Source organism: Halichoerus grypus, chromosome 7 (genome assembly GCF_964656455.1).
Source record: "Halichoerus grypus chromosome 7, mHalGry1.hap1.1, whole genome shotgun sequence".
Lineage (NCBI taxonomy): Eukaryota > Metazoa > Chordata > Mammalia > Carnivora > Phocidae > Halichoerus > Halichoerus grypus.
The window spans coordinates 108,693,533-108,713,737 of record NC_135718.1 but is presented as its reverse complement, the minus strand read 5'-3'; the positions used below and the strand labels follow the sequence as shown (position 1 = coordinate 108,713,737).

General features: G+C 36.1%; 1 protein-coding gene across 1 annotated transcript in view; it reads right to left on the bottom strand.

Annotated features, from left to right (window-relative positions):
• Positions 1-20,205, bottom strand: part of TDRD5 (tudor domain containing 5) — a 100,852-nt gene that overhangs the window by 68,013 nt on the left and 12,634 nt on the right. The window contains exons 4-5 of the mRNA XM_036120958.2: positions 10,527-10,610; positions 7,235-7,291 (exon numbers count right to left, since the gene is read on the bottom strand). Coding sequence (XP_035976851.2) covers positions 7,235-7,291; positions 10,527-10,610 — 141 coding nt within the window. The remainder of the gene's footprint in view (positions 1-7,234; positions 7,292-10,526; positions 10,611-20,205) is intronic.

Below are 20,205 nucleotides of genomic sequence, written 5' to 3'. Positions count from 1 at the left end.
AATCAACATTTGGCTTTAATTTTCTCTTAATTGTTAATTTATTGGTTTCTGTCCTTAGCTTTATCATTTCATTTCTCCTACTTGTTTTGAGTTTACTTTGCCCTTCTTTTTCTAGCCTGCTTAAGGTAAACCCCTAGTTCAATGATGATTTTATATCTTTCTTCTTTTTTAATTTAGGCATTTCAGAGCTATAAATTCCCCTGTGAGGACTGCTCTGGCTACATCTCACAGATTTTGATATGTTGTATTTTCATTATCATTCAGTTGGAAATATTTTCTAATTTCCCTAATAATTACTTGAAAAATGGTGTTTAATTTCCAAATTATCTGAAAGGCTAATACTTAAATAATTTACTGTTTGACTTGTAATTTAATCCCTTCTTAATCAGAAAACATACTCTAAGATCTCAATATTTTGAAATTGGTTAAGACTTATTTCTATAGCCAACTAAATGTTCTATCTTGGCAAATGTCCCATATGTACTTGAACAGAAAGTGTATTCTGCAGTGTTGAGTCTAGTGTTCCATAAAATAGACCAAGATGGTAGAGAGTGTGGTTCAGATTTTCTATGTCCTTATGCATTTTTTAGCTATCCTATTAATTGCTGGAAAAAGAAAATCTATTTATGGAATTCATTATTTTGTCAATTTTTGGATCATTTATTTTCAAATATTAGATAAATACACATTTAAATGTTGTGTCTTCCTAAGAATTGATCCTTTGCCCTTCCTAAGAACTGATCCTTTACCAAATGGTCCTCTGATAATACATATTGCATTGAACTGTTTTATCTGAATTTTTTAATTCAGTTTTTATGCTTATTTCATTTACTGTCTTATTCATCTTTTACTTTCAGTCTCTGTCTTTATATTTACAGTGTGTTTCTTGTTAATGTCAGCTAGTTGCATCTTGCCTCTACATCCGGTCTCATAATTTCATTAATTCTAATATTTCACCCACTTACATTTATGAAATTAATATAATTGGATTTACAGCTACGATTTTGCCATTTTTTTAAGTAGGCTCCACGCCCAGTGTGGAGCCCAACATGGGGCTTGAACTCACAACCCTGAGATCAAGACCTGAGCTGAAATCAAGAGTTAGATGCTTAACTGACTGAGCCACCCAGGCACCCCACTATTTTTCTATTTAATTTCTTCTGATCCCATCTGTATTCTATTCCTCTAAACCTTGTTCCATTGTCTTTCAAGCAAGACAGCTGAACACTAAACCCTATCTTCCTTTGGGTTTACTGAGTATTTTTGTATAATTCCATTTTAATTTCTCTACTGGCTTACTAACTGCAACTCTGCATTTTTATGGCTGTTTTATACATCCTTAACTTTTCAGTACTACTGTACTACCTAACAAAATATAAAGAGCCTTACAACCTATAGCTCCACTCATTATGCTATGGTTTTCGTGTGTATTACATCCACATATCTACATGTTACAAACCCAATTACACAATGTTATAATTTTTGCTTTAAGCAGTCATATATTTAAGTGATGAAAGGAAAGTCTTTTATATATATACCCATTTACCATTTCCTGTGCTCTTCAATTCTTCCTGCAGATTTGAGTGCAACCTAGCATCATTTTGTTCAGCCTAAAGAATGTTCTCTAGAATTTCTTATACTGCAGGGCTGCTTACTATTAATTTGCAATTTTTGATCATTTGAAAACTTTTTTTTTTTTTTTTTTAGGATTTTATTTACTTATTTAACAGAGACACAGCGAGAGAGGAAACACAAGCAGGGGGAGTGGGAGAGCGAGAAGCAGCTTCCTGCTGAGTAAGGAGCCCAATGCGGGGCTCGATCCAGGACCCTGGGATCATGGCCTGAGCCGAAGGCAGACACTTAACGACTAAGCCACACAGGCACCCATGTCTTTTACTTTCATTCTTGAAAGATACTATCACTAGATATAAAATATTGGCCTAACATTATTTTTCCTTTGAGCACTTTAAAGATATCCTTCCACTCTCTTTTAGTCATTATTGTTTCTAATGAGAAGTCAGCCATCATTCGTATCATTGTCCCTCTGTTTCTTTCACTGCTTTCAGGATTTTCTCTGAAAATCATTTTTCACTGGATGCTCTCAGAATTTTCTAATTATCTTTGGTTTTCTGCAGCTGACTATGATGTGCCTGTGTAAAGTTTTCTTTATATTCACTGGGTGAGGTTATCTGGGCTTCTTAAATCTGTAAACTTCTTTCACAAAAATTTGGAATATGTTCAGCCATTTTTTCAAATATTTTCCTATTTCCTCTCCTCACCAATTACATCTACATTAGACCATCTGGTATTGTCCTACCAGTCTCTCAGACTCTGCTTTTTTTATCTTTCATTTATTTTCTCTGTTCTTCAGACTGAACCATCTCTATTGATCTGTCTTGAAGTTCACTGGTGCTTTCTTCTGCCGTTTCCAATTTGTTAAGATACTGCAGTGAATTTTTTTTTTTACTTCTAGCAAATCTTGTTTTTTTATATTTTTTTCTCCAGTAAGACCTGTTATCTGTTCATTTAATATGAACACATATTTCTTTATATCCTTTAACAGGACAATAAAAGTTCTTTTTAAACCCTTTTTCTGGGGTGCCTGGGTGGCTCAGTCAGTTAAGCGGCTGCCTTCGGCTCAGGTCATGATCCCAGGGTCCTGGGATCGAGCCCCACATCAGGCTCCCTGCTCAGCAGGAAGCCTTCTTCTCCCTCTCCCACTCCCCCCGCTTGTGTTCCCTCTCTTGCTGTGTCTCTCTCTCTGTCAAATAAATAAATATTTTTTTAAAAAAACTTTTTTCTAACTTCAACAGCTACATCACCAATATTTCCATTGATTACTTTTTCTCTTCACCAAGGATCATATTTGTTTAACAGATATCTAGTAAATTGGTTTGTATCCTGGACATGATGAATGATATATTAAAAAGACTCTGGAATTGTTCATATCCCTTTTAAGCCGATTGCTTTTTGCTTTGTTTTAGCAGGCAGTTTGGACGAACTTAAACTCTCTCTCTGTAATGGTCAACAGCTGAAATATATTCAGTTCTTTTAGCCTTACTAGGCTACTTTGACCCTGCTGCAACCATGTGTAGTTCAACTGTCAACCAGAGATTTGGGAAGAATTTATGTGCAGAATTTGGTGCTCCGAGTTCTCTGTAGCTCTCTCCATCCTAAAATTTCTCCCCTTCTTTCAGCTGCTTACATAGCTCTAAACACTATCCTTTGGTTCTTCAAGCCAGTATAAACTTCTGGTTTTTGTCCAAATCCAAAATTCCAAACATTGGATGGGGCCTGCCATCAGGCCAAAATCCAGGCAAATAAAAGTGTCATTCCCTCTTCCAGATGCTGAATCCTGTCCAGTTTCTGCCTACTTTTAGATATTGATCTAGTATCTTCAGACAGTGATTTTTTTAAACTTTGTCCAGAATTTATAATACTTATCTTCAAGATTGTTCCAATACAGGCTACTCAGACATATCATCTTAATTTACTTGTGTGCCTGAGTTTCTCACTAGATTTCAAAATCTTACAGAGACTTTTTATGCCTAGATCCCCAGTGCCTCCTTCATTTCCCTTTAATTTTCAAAATGTTCCGCATATTTACCTGTTCTTTTCTGAGGGCATTATCTGTTGTATTTTTAGCTCTTGTCATCTTTGTAGTTTAGTCTTCATTTTGGAAATGATTTTTTTCTTTTGTTTCTAATTTTGCCCAATCTATTATAACTTTATTTCCAAATTCATATATTTCAGATTTATGTTGTTTATGAAAGAACAACTTTCTTAATCTATCTTTTTGTATCACTTTCTTAACGTATCTTTTTGAAAAAGCAGGCTTCAGTTTTGATCTGTATTAAGGGCATGCATTTCTGACATGCTTTCACTATCTATAGATAAATTATTCTTCTCCTTATTCTCTTTTTTTCTTAACACACTGAAGAAGTTTGGCCCTGATCCTTTTCTGTTGCATATCTTACATTAAAGTCATTTTCCTAATCTGTAGAACATTCTGGACGGCTTTTCTGCTTCAGACCTCCTCCTTCTACTATTTTCATATATTGTTAAAAAATATAGTACTGTAGTACAGCCACAGAAGTTCCTCAAAAAGTTAAAAATAGAAATACCATATGATCCAATAATTTCACTATTGGGAATTTACCCAAAGAAAATGAGAACACTAATTTATTTAATTTATGCACCCCTATGTTTACTACAATATTATTTACAACACCCAAGATAATGGAAGCAACCTAAGAGTCCATTAAATGAATGGATAAGGAAGATGTGGTACACGTACACACACACACACACACACACACGAGTATTACACAGCCATAAAAAGGATGGGACCTTGCCATTTGCAACAACATGGATGAACCTAGAGGGTACTATGCTAAGTGAAATAAGTCAGACTGAGAAAGACAAATAACATATGACTTCACTCATATGTGGAATATTAAAAAAAATGAATAAACAAACAAAAAGCAGAATCAGACCTGTAAATACAGAGAACAAACTGATGGTTGCCAGAAGGCAGGGGATGGGGAGGATGGGCAATTGGTGAAAGAGAGTGGGAGATACAGGCTTCAGTTATGGAAGGAATAAGTCACAGGAATAAAGGCACAGCATAAGGAATATAGTCAGTGATATTGTCATAGCGCTGTATAGTAACAGATGGTAGCTACATTTGTGGTGAGAATAGCATCATATTTAAACGCTGAGCTGCCATTAAGTATACCTGAAACTAATGTAATATGGTCAACTACACTCAACTTTAAACATTTATATATACATATATAGTAGCTTGTTTTTGATATATTCTGGCTCTCTTCTCTTAATCCTACTTACATCTGGACCCTTCTTTTTCTATGGTCCCTATCCTGCTCAATTTTTCTCTCTTGTCTGGTCCTATCTGGAAGGGACCTCTGGCCTGTCCATTTCAAGAATTCACAGAGGCTATAATGCTCCAGCCTGATTCAAGCCTTACCATGAGACACTCTCTGCTATTAGACTGATATTATCCAGTTTCAGCTGCTGTTTTCAAAATGGCTTGCTCTACTGTCTAGTGAATTATCTGATGGTTACTTTGTAACTTTTTTGTCCCCAGATCCATCAGAAATTGGCTCCCCTGCTTCCCTGTTTTCTCCTGACACAGACACTGGCAACATGAAGACCTTGTGGCCGCTGGCAATTACTCCCCACACAATTGTTCTTAGAAAATATATTACCCAATTTTGTTGTAGATATTGTCAGCGGATTTTTAGTTTTGCTATCTAGTTTCTCTGTCTTTATGTGGAGCCTCAGGAAAAACCAAAACCTATGCTGCCAATGCACTATCTTCCCTTCAATTAGCAATTGAACAAGCCATTTTGAACAAATGACAGACTACTGAGCAGGTAGTTCAAGAGGGCAAATCACACAGGTATAGCTTTTACATCACACTGGATAAATAAAGGGTTAAGCAAGTGTTTCTACAAGTTAGAACAAAAGTTAAAATAAATCTATACTTCCTATATACTTCTAATCACGAAGCTGAATTTCTGCTTGTTTACTAAGAAAAGCAAAGAGCTTTACTATAACATTAAAAGGTTTGTTTTAACTTCTCCAGGATTGCTGACTTGTAACCTTAACACCTTGAACTTTTATTACAAGCTACATTTGACTGTGGTATAAAACTATTCACTCTGAGTTGTGAATCTGGCATAGGAGACTGATTTTACCCATAAACTTTATGGTAATTAAGTCATTCTATTACAGACTTTATTCTGGAATTTCATTATTAGGTAAGTTAATTTGCTGGTTCATCAAAAAAAATCAAGACCCCTTGTTTTAAGTCTATTTGAAATAAACTGTGTGGCACTAAAAGATTCATATTTTTAAAACAATGGGAACTTCAGTTGTCTCCATCACTATCCAAGGGATGATGCCTACCTTTTCAATCTTTCTTCTCTTTCTTCTAAGAATTAATATTTACTGAATAATTACTATGTGGCAGGCACTGTTTTAAATATTTCATTTTTAAGTCATTAAAACTTTGCAAAACTCTCTTACGTAATATTATCCTGACTTTACATATCATTTATAAACCAGCACATAGAGGTTAAGGTATTAACCATTATGCTGTAGTAGCTCACAAAATCTGTGTTTATATCTGCAAATATATGGCAGTTTTCATGGCACAGAAGTTAAGATTTAGGATTCTGAAGCCAGGCTGCCTGGGGTTCAAATCCTGACTCCACCCATTACTATCTGACCCTTAGGCAAGTTACTTCTCTGTGCCTCAGTCTATCATGAAAATCAAATGAATTACAATATGAAAGGCATTCAGAATAGAGCCTAGCACAGAGCTAACATGTATACAGATCTTACCATTTTTTTTAAATTGGATATAAGGCAGTGTCTAAATTACCATTCTGCAACGTGATTTTTTCACTAAACAGATGATGATTCCATGTTGCAGAATAAACCTAGTTCATTTTATCTACTATTCCATCATATAAATGTCAATCTCTATTTATCCATTCTCCTATTGACAGTCGTTTAGTCTGCTTCCAGTTTTTCATTCTGCTGCCAGGTGCACGTGTCTTATGCAGATCTCCATGTGCACACACATAAGAGTTTCTCTAAAGTATGTATGTAGAAGTAGAAATGCTGGATCACTGGGGGTGCTTGTCTTCAACTTTACTTGCTACTGTCAAAATTCCAAAGGGGTTTTGTCCCACGAACAGTGGATGACATATTCTGTTTTTCCACATCCCCACTGACACTTGGCATTGTCAGACTTTAAAAATAAATTAACTTTTGGGGCACCTGGGTGGCTCAGTCGTTAAGCGTCTGCCTTAGGCTCAGGTCATGATCTCAGGGTCCTGGGATCGAGCCCCGCATCAGGCTCCCCACTCAGCGGGAAGCCTGCTTCTCCCTCTCCCACTCCCCCTGCTTGTGTCCCCTCTCTCGCTGTGTCTCTCTCTGTCAAATAAATAAAATCTTAAAAATAAATTAACTTTTATTCTAATAATACTATTAAATGGTAAAGATATCCTATATATAATGAAGTACTTACAAAGGATCATATTCTTAACTCTTTTAGTAAAGAAAATGATAGCAAAATGCAAAACAAAATGTTGAAATTCTAGAGCATAGGTGGGAGATCCAAGGAATAGACACAAAATTTCTATCCACCACAAGAAACATAAGGCATAAAAAAACCATGGTTGATGAAAAAGAAAATACTCACCTCAAATTCTCTGAGCAGTTTAGACATAAGCAAACCCTCTGGAAACTTGGATACAACCTAACAGAAAATAAAATACAATATAAATAGACACTATTAGGATGCTGGCTAACAAAATATCAAAATAAAACCATATAAACTTAAATAGTAAAAAAGGTTAAAAAAAAAAAATTACATTACTGGATGAATGAATTAAAAGTCACAATATTTTTTAGAGCAGTTTCCAGTTTTAAAAAAGGATGTAACAACAACAAAAAAAAGGCTTCCAACATTTCCAGAGTCGAGAAATCATTCTTGCACAATACTGCAATGCTGCAGGTCTCTAGAAATTCCTACGATTCTTTAGCTCATATATTTAGCTTTAGCTCACATAAAGTAAAAATCCTATAGCATAATTTCAAGCATTTTATTTTATTTTAAAGATTTTATTTTTAAGTAATCTCAACACCCAGTGTGGGGCTCAAACTCACAATCCCGAGATCAAGAGTCACATGCTCTACCAACCAAGCCAGCCAGGCATCCCTCAAGCATTTTAAATGGTAGAAAAGAAATAAAATGGATACTATAGAAAACTTTGAAAAATAGAATTGAGCAAAGAAAAAATTATCATAGTCATTGTTGCCCATATGTACATAAAAATACCTATATTTAATGTAAAAATAAGGTCATCATTTCCAAAACAAGTTTTTTATTATCATACCACAAACAATTTTCCATGTCAGTAAATATGGATCAACATGTATACTGGCTATAGAGTTATCAAATTATTCCATATAAATTTATTTACTTGATCCTCTATTTATGGCTGTGTCCTGTGTTTTATTGTCACAAATATTATAATTATTTTCATATTTGCATCTTGCACACTTGTCCAATTATCTTTTAGGAAAAATTCCTAAAAGCAGACTCTATCCCAATAAAGTGTAAAAAGTTTTGTGTTGTCCCAGATTTTTCCAAATATTACATGTTTCATTAAAAAGGCTAAATCAAGCTTCAGAAAAATATAAAAATGATTCCAAAATCCTGTGACCAGAGATAATTGTTGCTGCTTTTCATAAATCATCCTTTCAGAAACCTCTTATGTAGACACACACATTATACATAATTTTACATGAAAGGACAATACTAAACTTGCTATTCTATAACACCTGTTTTTAAAGTCAAACAATAGATCAAGGAGATACTTCCATGAAAATTAATTGAGATATACGTAAACTTTCTTATGAGCCTCATGATACTGTCTAGTTTGAGTAGTTAATTTAACCAATCCTTTACCAATGAATGTTTAATTTTCCTTTAATTTTTTGTTACCATAAGAAATATTGAACATTCTTAAATAAATAATTGTTGGATACATAGTCAATGTCCAAACAAAAAAACAGGGTTTGAATGTACCATGGTTTTTGCATTTCTCCCAGTAAAACCACGACATCCAAAATGGAATAATTTAAAGCAGTAAGAGTCGTAACGGCACTCTGATCATTCAAATAAGAATAGCTCCCATCAAAATTTTAAGTGTACATACCCTTCAGCCCAATACATTAACAGCCAAAGAGCTTTCACAAATTAACAAGGAAAAACAACAAATTAGGCCAAAGACATGAACAGGTAATTCAAATAAGAAATATAAATGGCTATCAGTTTATCTTCTAGATCACTAATTCATTCTTCTGCCTCACTTACCCTGGTTGTTAGAGTATCCAGTTTAGACTGCATCTCACTCATAGCATTTTTAAGTTCAGCCTAATTGGCTCTCATTTCTGCCCTTAGAGATTCTATATCGCCACTAAGGGTTTTCTCAAGCCTAGCTATTGACTTCATAACTGCTACCCTGAAGTCTATCTGTGACATCCTGCTTATATCCATATCCATTAGGTCTGCAGGAGAAACCATTGTCTCTGGTTCTTTTCTTTGTTAGGAGTTCCTCCTCCTAGTCATTCTGTTGAGGGGTGGTTCAGGAAATGTACAGAGTCCTAAATATCAACCACAATCCAGGCAAGATGCAGCCTGGGAAAATCCGGAGCAGTCAGAAGCCACCACCGAAAAAGCAAAGCCAAAATGAAACCCAAGAATAAAATTTATGAAATTAAAAAATTTTTTAAAACATTAAAAATTAAAAAATTTTTAAAAGGGGGGGATAAGGGGAAGAGGGGCTATAATCTCTCAATGTGGGCAAGGTAGAGTGTCTCAGTACTTCCTGGGTGTATTTTGTTCTCTTTGTTAGAGGACACTACTTCACAGAGTTACAGGGAAAATAAAACTGGTACATATATAAAGGTAGCACTGAATAGGGAAAAAAGGACTACATTGAAATTTTATTAAAAAAATATTTATATATATATAATTATAAATTTATATATATTATATATTTATATTTACATATATATAGACCCCTATATATATATACATATATATATATACATATACATATATATATATATATATATGTATATGTATATAGACCCCGGAAAACGAATTAAGGATCTCAGAAGGGCGGGGATAACTGGGTGATGGGTATTAAGGAGGGCACATGTAGTGATGAGTACTGGGTGTTATACACAAACAATGTATCATTGAACACTACATCAAAAACTAATGATGTACTATACAGTGGTTAACTGAACATAAAAATAATTATAAAAATATATAAATGGCTACTAAACATATGAAAGATGCTCAGATGTAAAAGTCAAGAGGTATAAATTACAACATTATTGGAAAATAACATTTCACCATGAGTGGGAGTGCAAATCTGTTCAAACCTTTTAGAGGGCAATTTAGTATTAATGACCAAAACTAAATTACTCAATGCCTTTGACAAGTCCACTTCTAGATACATGTTCGAGGACATTAACCGTAACATTTTTTTAATAGCCAAGGCTAGAAACAACCCCAATTTAATCAATTGCAGATCTCATAAATGAAAGTGCACTGGCAGAATGAAATGCCATGTAATGTTTAGAATAATATCTGACATACATATATATGAAACTGATACTGGAAAGATCTTGAACTGTTTGCTAACAATGATTTACGGGGGTAAGGGGAAGAAAAAAAGGAGAACAGCATTTATGGAAAAATTCCATTTTCTAAATAATTTTGAGAACATTAAAAATTATTAGGAGTAATTTTTTTCCTGATCTTAAAAGAATAGCCACTCCATTTGCAATATATTTGAAAAGATCAGGTATAATTATAAAATAAACACTCATAAGGAAAGTAAATTTAACCACAAATGAGATCTAAATGTATAATTAATTTTCATATTCATTTCCCAGAAACAGAAAATACTTACAAATCTTATCTTATGCTTTAGTTCTGGATTGATAGTCCCTCCAGGTCCAATTTGTGCAATAACTGATTTGAATGTGTTCTCCAACTATGGAAAAAAAAAAAAAGTTCAAGTTATAATCCAAAAAGAAAAAGATCAAAGGTAAATCTGAACAATATGTAAAAGGAAACCTCTACCACAGGAAATGTCTTTCAATCAAATGGGTAAATTCTTAAGAGGCACTATAACATTTCATATCATATAAAATATATTTACAGTAGATGGAATCTATGAAACAACACTCTGCAATTTTCCAGGATAATTAACATTCTCTGAAACAATTAGATTCTAGAGTATTCCATTTTTCAAACTCCTACTCAATCTCCTACTCTTACCCAGACAGGGTTTTTGTTACTAATTTTCTTCTGTTTATAAAAATTAGATGTTTATTAAACACATGCTTAGTGAATGCCAAATGCAAGGAAGGGACTGAATGGTGGAAGGTCCTAGGAGGCAGGAAGGAATGTGAGCCAGGGTAGGAAGGAAAAGCTCTTCTGTTGTAACAGAAAAGAAGGGAGAAAGAACCAGGTGGGATACAGAATGTGGGGTCAGAAGGTAGAGTGACTAATGGCTTCAGGATCCTGAGTTCAGCAGCAAGGCCCACTCCTAAGACTTAGAGGGAAAGGGGAGACAGTTCAGGCAGTTGAGAAAGCAGAAAAATAAGGTGAGAAAACGATGGAGGATTATCCAAAAGCAATAGGCAGGGAGTAAAGACAGGAGAGGTGTAAGCTAAGACAACAGGGGTCTAAGGATTTTAGCTGAGACAAGCCAAAGGCATAGAGATGCCAATAAGGTAGAAGATGATGTACAGGACTATTTGGAAAAATAAGCCAGAAGCTCAGGCAGTTATGGTCAGAGAAGCATGACGAACATGCAGACAGCCCCACCAGGCAAACAGCCACGTCAGGGGAGGCCTAAGTGAATCAAAGACCATGGATTCGCATTTCTCCCAGTAAAACCACAACATCTGAAATGGGATGATTTAAAGCATTAAGAGTTGTAATCTATGTTTAAAGATAGTAAGCAGGAAAAATAGATGCTAGGAAAGACACATCACCTAAAATCCTATCACATAGACAGAATCACTATGAATATTTTTTCCTTCTAAACTTTGTATTTTTTCTTCTTCTTGTTTTCACTTGGCCTGTCATTACTTACAAACTGTATAACCTCTTAAGTCTCAGTTTCTTCACCTGGAAAATGAAGACGATTTCAATATCTTGTAAGGTTATAGGAAAAGGGGCTGGGGGGAGGGAGATTAGATTCCTAGGATTATATCGCTAGCTTTCACAAAAAGCCTCAGCCCTGGGGCTTATGTTCTTCATACTTCTTCTGCATCTGCCGTCAGAGAACTTGCCAAAGCTCTCCCAGTGAACAGTTAAGAGAATCAAAAGAGAACTGATTCTTCACATCCCAACATGCTCCCCTCATTAGAAGAGTCAGTACAACTTCTTGTATTATCACTGTTTCAGGGGACCAAAAAAGAAGGTCACGGCAGTGTCATCCCTCTCAGCCACTTAAAACTAAGTAGGGAAATGAGATAAAAGCATAAACTGCTATAAGCTACGGCTGACTTTGGGCATCACCAAAGAGGGACAGAAGCACAGAAGGACCAATTATCACATTAGGTTATAAATATAGGGAAAGCTTCCTTTTTGAAGGGCCTTGAAGGGTAGGGGGACACTGCAAAGAAGGGTAGTAGAGATGGCAATGAAGCCATAAGGAACATCATAAGCACAGGAAAAGTGGAAAAAAATAACTTGCCTGAAGGCACTAAGGAAGTAGTGGAAGAGAACACTGAAGAAGAGAGAAGGAAGTACTACAGAATACCTTAGGTGCCAAACTAATGAGTTTTACTTGGTTATGTAGACAAAACCTTGAGATTTTCAGCAAGGGAGAGACACTATCAGAATTTTAATCTGTCAGCAGAAAATGATATTAGAGGTGGACAACCAACGGGGAGCCCAGTGCAACTCTCTGGATGGGAGTCTTAGACTAGGGAGTAAGACTAGAAAGAGGGGACATTATAAAGGTGGAATGCGGAATGCATAGAAATTAGGAAAGAATCCAGTGCAGGTGCTGATTCGAAAGGGATGAATAATAAGAGACCCAGGGAAACAGCCTCAAAGACGGCAAGTTTTAGGAGGAAAGCTAAAGGACCTTGGAACACAGAGGTAGGTTTTTGCTGGTTTTTAACAAATTCCAAAAGTTTGGGGAACTGGGAGGTAAATGACAGGATGAGAATTACAAATGTGATTTTTCTCTCTGGAGTGTGGCTTGTGACAGGGTCAGCAAACAAAAGCCAGGGGCCAAATCTGGCCCACCATCTGTCTTTGTACTGCCCATAAGCTTGGAATAGTCTCAACATTTTTAAATAGTTGGGGGGGAAAACATAAAATATTTTGTGACACATGAAAATTATATGATATTCAAATTTCAGTATTCATAAAAAAATTTTACTGGAACATGCCACACTCACTCATTTATACATCATCTACATGATTGTGTTTCACCCTACAAGGGCAGAATTGTGTGTTTACAACAGAGACCATTTGGACCTCAAGCCTCAAATATTTACTGTGTGGCCCTTTAAAGAAAATAGTCGCCAGGCCTGGGCTTAAGATGTCAAAATGATAGGCTCTTAGCTAGGGACAGAATGCTTCTCGAGAAGGAAAAAAAATATATTTTTTGCCTCAAGCTAGAGCACTAAATTAAGCTGACTTTAAGCTGAATGGGGTAGGGAAGATTTCTTAAAGTCCAGCTAATCTTGGGGGTATCTATAACTGGAGGGTAGAAGTTATGAGGGGGAAGGGCAGTAAGAGAGGAAGGTAATCAGTGATTGACACCAGGAAATAAGAGGGGACCCTGACTTCAATAATGCTTGTCTCAGATGCCTACCTAGCAAACACAAAGAATGGATAATAAATCAAGTGAACAAAAATATTATAGGGGCATAAGCAGAGATGGAAAGTGACGGGGAAAAAATACCATATTCAGATAGGAGCCTCTAGGATCAGAGAAGAGGCAGAGAAGAGCTTTGAATCAAAAGATGATACTCCTCAAAAAAACGGACAAAACATGAACAGGCCATTAATAGTAACATTAAGCAATAGAAGCATGACGCTTAACCTCTAATAAACAGACATTAGTCAAATATAGTAACTTGCCTATCAAATTGGAAAATTATTTTCACAATAATGCCCATTTATTCAACAAAAATGTCCTGAACACATACTATGTGCTTCACAGTGGATATACAGGGGTAAATAAACTCAATATGGTCACTGCCTTCCTGTAACCTGGTAGTCTAGTGCGGGGAGACAGACATGAAATAATCATAAATATAATATATAACTGCAATTATGATAAATATCATGAAAAGACTCACAGAGTGTCATGAAGAAATAATATGCCCAAAGGCATTAGGAAAGAAATGGGAGATCTAACAGACCGGGTTGGTGGGGAGGGAGAGGTCATCTACACTGTGTATTAGCAAAGGTACAGGAAAAGACGCACACTCCATACACCCCTTATCTGAGTGCTAACTGAAACAACTTTTATGGAGGACAACCTAACTACATAAAAATACACATTCTTTCTGGTGCAGTGATTGTCGCTCCAGAAATTTATCCTGTGAAGTAATGGAGATATATGCAAATTTGAGCAAGATTTTCATCACAAAGTTATTTTTAATAACAAACATTAGAAAGAGCCTTAATGCCTAACCAAGGTTACAAGTTAAATAAATTACGATGCATCCTACTGCCATTAAAAATTATGTTGCATCACAATACTTAATAATGTGGGATGTTCACAACTTACAGTCATGACTAAAAAAAAGCAGGTCACAAACCTGGGCCAGAATGATTCCAACTTTATTTAAAAGTAAAAAAAAAAAAAAAAAGTCACTTAGCATAATACTCTCTAGCTCCATCCATGTTGTTGCAAATGGCAAGATTTCATTTTTTTATGGTTAATATTACATTGCGTGTGTGTGTGTGTGTGTGTGTGTGTGTATACCACATCTTCTTCACCCATTTATCAGTTGATGGATACTTGGGCTGTTTCCCCATAATTTGTCTACTGTAGAAAATGCTGCTATAAACACTGGGGTACAAGTACACCTTTCAAAATAAGTCAGTCAGAAAGACAAATATATGATTTTACTCATATGTGGAATTTAAGAAACAAAATAAATGAGCAAAGGGGAAAAAAAGAGACAGAGAGGGAGACAGAGAGAGAGGGGGGGGCAAACCAAGAAAGGGACTCTTCACTGTAGAGAACAAACTGATGGCTCCCACAGGGGAGGCGGTGGGGGTATGGGTTGAAATAGGCGATGGGGATGAAGGTGTGCACTTGTGATGCGCGCCGGGCGATGTATGAAGTGCTGAATCACTATACTATGCACCCAAAACCAATATAATACTGTATGTTAACTAACTGGAATTTAAATAAAAACTTTAAAAGAAAAAGTCAACTTTTCTGAGTGATAAAAGCATAGGTGATTTTTTCTTTTCATCTGTGCTTTCCTGTATTTCAAATCTTCTACAATCAATCTCTATTACTTTGTAATAAAAAGTTTTAAAAAAACAGACACCTGGGTGATATTTGGAAACATGAGGGTGGGAGCATTTTGGAAAGAAAATGCATGAAGCTAAAAGCAGAAATGAACAGAAGTGACATCCTTAGAGGAATATACTACAGCCCCGTGGCCATATGGTGAAACATAAATACATTTCTGATAAAGATCACAAAACTGGCACGGACACATATAGAAGCAAAGTTTTCAACTGCTGAAATATTTACTAGGTACCTCATCTGACAAGAAGCCAGGCAGTATGGAATGTGACTTGCCGTACTGAAAATTTCATCCAAACTCACAAGAAAACATATAGGGAACAGCTACTTTTAGTTGGCCAGGGAACACAACTTCCAAAAATTGCATTAATGAACCCATCAAACAGCTCCTGCTGACAGTAACTGTTTAATATACCCAGTTGCTTGTCCAGGATACTCTTAAAAGACAGTTGGGCCAGGTCAATCAAGGAAAATAAAAAAGCATCTTTTCTTATATGCAATACCAAGCATACCACATAATGCACATAAAAACTATCAACTCTTTGGTTGCAAATCAAAAGTTAGGTGCAAACTAACACCCATCCCTGATTTTTAATTCATTTAAGATCAGATCTTCTTTTATAATTCCAGGTTTACCTACTTTAAACCTCACGCTGAATGTTACAATGAAGTTTTCTAATGTGTAAGATGGGAGTAGAGTAGGATGGGGTACTCTTAGATACAGTATGAAGGCTAGAGAACCCAGAAATGCCAGATCCCTATTCCTTGACCAAACATTCTTACAGGCAATGACCTATTAATGGAAGCAAAGTAACACCATGGTTAGCTGTGATCTGGGACTACACGCAGACAGAGCATCTGAGGCTTCATTCCCTAGAAAATATGGCTAATCCATACTCATCCACTCACATTTTCATTCTCCATGTAAACATCCTCTAAGTCAATATAAAGGGAATTTAATAGAATGTGGTATAAAGATTATTCACATCTTGCAAAACAGAGTTTAAACTGTTCTAGCCGTTTGCTTTGTGAAACAAAGCATGGCAATGAGCAAAGGGCAGCAGACCAAAGATCATGCCTGGCTGTTACTCTCAGAGGTGAAAGATGAAAAAATACTAATACTCACTTGACAAAGGAGAAATTTATTTTTATTCTTTTTAATAACATGATTTTTTTATGACAAAATAGCATATGTTCACTGTGGAAAAACAAAATAGAGTATCAAAAAGTCTGTAAATGTATAATTTAAATTTGTTATGGATTTGTTCTTTTTCTACACTAATACATACACTTGTAGAGTTCTGAGTAGGACCACAGAGCAAACTGTTACATCTGTAATTCTGAAGAAATGTCAAGTTGTACATTTATAAATATGATTATGTAGGATCTGATAATTATGTGGAGTCTGTCCTGCTAGCAAATTAAAATACATAGTTTAGGAATTAGAGCCCACTCTTTGGAACAAGATTCAAACAGCTCCCATGGCAAAAACTTCAACTTGCAGTGAAATGTGGTTACTAGATTGCATATATGAGGAATTCTTGGAGCTGCATGAAACTCAAAGGAAAACAGTTACAGAAAAAGTGTCTGTGCATCCCTCTCATCCCCTCCTTGGAGCCATGCCAGGATCAAAGGTCCTGTGCATTTGTTATCGCCTGGTTCTGACAGTTACAGGCAGAGTCTTCCCACCAAATTCTATGGAGTTTAAAGTCGTTGCAAAAAAAAATTGTACTATTATTAACATTTTTTCTGGAATTTTTAGTCAGTACAATAAATTTGGAAGATAGAAGAACTTCAAACATTGGAAAAAAACAAAGCAAACTTATCTTTCATTATTGAGCTTTACACAGTTAATTTATTTGGACTCAATCATTCTGAGTTTTGCTTTGTTAGGGTGGGTACTATACTAACTGAATTTTGTTTCCTAAAATTCATATGTTGAAGCCCTAACACCCAATGTGATGTTTTTTGTGATGGGGTCTGAGGGTGAATACGGTATACACACACATACATACACTTAAACACACATATACACACATACATACAAACACATACACACACACACACAGAGGAATATTATTCAGCCATAAAAAAGGAAAGAAATCCTGCCACTTGTGACAACATGGATGGACCTTGAGGGCATTATGCTAAGGGAAATAAGTCAGAGAAAGACAACCACTGTATGATCTCACTCATACACAGAATCTAAAAAACAAAACAACAACAAAAACTTGAGCTCACAGATACAAGAACAGATGGGTGGTATCCAGAGGCAGGAGTTTGGGAGTGGGTAAAATAGGTGGAGAGAGTAAAAAAGTACCAAATTCCAGTTATAAAAAGTCCTGGGGGGCGCCTGGGTGGCTCAGTCGTTAAGCGTCTGCCTTTGGCTCAGGTCATGATCCCAGGGTCCTGGGACGGAGCCCCGTGTCTGGCTCCCTGCTCAGCAGGGAGTCTGCTTCTCCCTCTCCCTCTGCCACTCCCCCTGCTTATGTGCGCTTGCTCTCTGTCAAATAAATATTTTTTAAATCTTTTAAAAAAAGTCCTGGAGATGTAATGTACAGCATGGCAAATATATTTAATACTATATGTATTAATGATATAGAGTAATAGATATTACATAACATACATTATATAATTATAGTAACATATAATAGTTAATACAGTATTAATAATACTGTATTGTATAATTGAAAATTGCTAAGAGAGTAAATCTTAAAAGTTATCACAAGAAAAAAATAATTTTAACTATGTGTGGTGATGGATGTTAAGTAGACCTACTGCGATCATTTCATATTATACATATGATATCAATGCATCAATGTTGAATATCGAAACTAATATGTTAATTATATCTCAATTTTTGAAAACAATCAATAAAAAATTTTTTTAAAAGATATAACTCAGAAACAAATGGAGGAGATTAATACAGTCAGGTATGTGGGAAGAGGCATGGAGCTCCACACCCTCACCAGGCGTGCCACTCTCCCCCCAAATCTCTACTGTTCACTAGCCTAGAAGCTCTCCAAATCCAACATATTGGGGGTTTTTTGAGGGTTTTGTCCCAACAGCATAACTGATTGACTTCATTCACCAGGGGCCAATGAGTCAACCTCCAGCCCCTTTCCTCTCTCAGGAGGTTGGGGGTAGGACTAAAAGGTTCCAACCCTCTAATCACATTGTTGGCTCCAACTGGCAACCAGCCCCCATCTTAGGTGATTTCCAAAAGTCACATCATTAACAATAAAAGACACCTTTAAAGCTGTCATCGCTTTAAAAATTCCGAGGGTTTTAGGAGCTCTGTGCCAGAAAAGAGAAAAGAATGTATTTTTTATATAGTAAATCACAGTATCACATCCTATAATCATCTTAATGGATGGAGAATATTTCTACATACATCCAAGGAAAAAAATCTCAGAATCTAGGAACAGAAGGGAATTTCCTCAACCTGGTTTATGGCATTTATAAAAATGGTACAGTTAAAACCATAGTTAATGATGAAAGACCGAATATTTTTGCCCTACAGTCAGGAACAAGGCAAGAATTTCCACTCTCACCACTTCTATGCATTATTATACCAGAGAGCCCAGCCTATCTAAGAAGGAAAAAAAGGCATACAGATTGAAAAGGAAGTAAAACTGTCTACTCCCAGATGGTATGATGATCTATGCAGAAAATCTCAATTCTGGGGCACCTGAGTGTCTCAGTCGGTTAAGCGTCTGACTCTTGATTCTGGCTCAGGTCATGATCTCAGGGTCCTGGGATCAATCACCCCTCCCCCAATCACATCAGGTTCCACGCTCAGGGTCAGGAGTCTGCTTAAGGATTTCTCTCCCTCTCCCTGTGCCCCTTCCCTCTCTCTCTCTCTCTAATGAATAAGTAAATAAATCTTTTTTTAAAAAAATCCCAACTCTACAAAATAGCTACTAGAATGATCTGAACTACAGAAATAAGTTTATCAAGTACTTTGATTCAAGGTCACAAGATAAAGGTCAATATACAAAAAAGTCCAATTAATTTTCTATATACTAGCAACAATTAACTAGAAAATAAACTGAAAACATCCTTTATGATATCAAAAATACGAAAAATGTGGGGGTAAAATTTAACAAAATATATGCAGGCCTTGGGTACTTAACCTATGAAACAGTACTGAAAACTTAAAGACCCAAATGGAGAAATATACTATGCCCATGGATCAATATTGTTAAGATGTCAATTCTCCCCAAACTTATCTACAGACCCAATGTAATTTTTTTTTTTAAAGTTTTATTTATTTATTTGACAGAGAGAGACAGTGAGAGAGGGAACACAAGCAGGGGGAGTGGGAGAGGGAGAAGCAGGCTTCCTGCAGAGCAGGGAGCCCGATGCGGGGCTCGATCCCAGGACCCTGGGATCACGACCTGAGCCGAAGGCAGACGCTTAATGACTGAGCCACCCAGGTGCCCCTAAACCCAATGTAATTCTAATGAAAATCACAAGAGGTGTATTTATTTTTGGTAGAAATTAACAAGCTGATTTATATCAAATTAAGTTTATATGAAAATGCAAAGAACCTAGAGTAGACAAAGCAATTTAAAAAAAAAGTTGTAAGACTTAACTATATAATTTCAAGATGTTATAAAACTAGAGTAATAAGATAGTGTGGTACTGACAAAAGAACATGTAAATCAATGACCAGAATAGAGAGTCCTAAAACCTACATATACAAGAGGTCAACAGATTTAACAGAGGTGCCAAAGTAATAAGGTAGTTCAGTGAGAAAAACAGTGTTTTACAAAAAATAGTGCTAGAGGAATTAGCTAGCCATTGCATAAAACTTTGATCCATATTGGTACCTTACATAAAAATTAACTTGAAATGGATAATAGAGGGGCGCCTGGGTGGCTCAGTCATTAAGTGTCTGCCTTCGGCTCAGGTCATGATCCCAGGGTCCTGGGATTGAGCCCCGCATCGGGCTCCCTGCTCCACGGGAAGCCTGTTCTCCCTCTCCCGCTCCCCCTGCTTGTGTTCCCTCTCTCGCTGTGTCTCTGTCAAAAAAATAAAATCTTTAAAAAAAAAAAGAAAG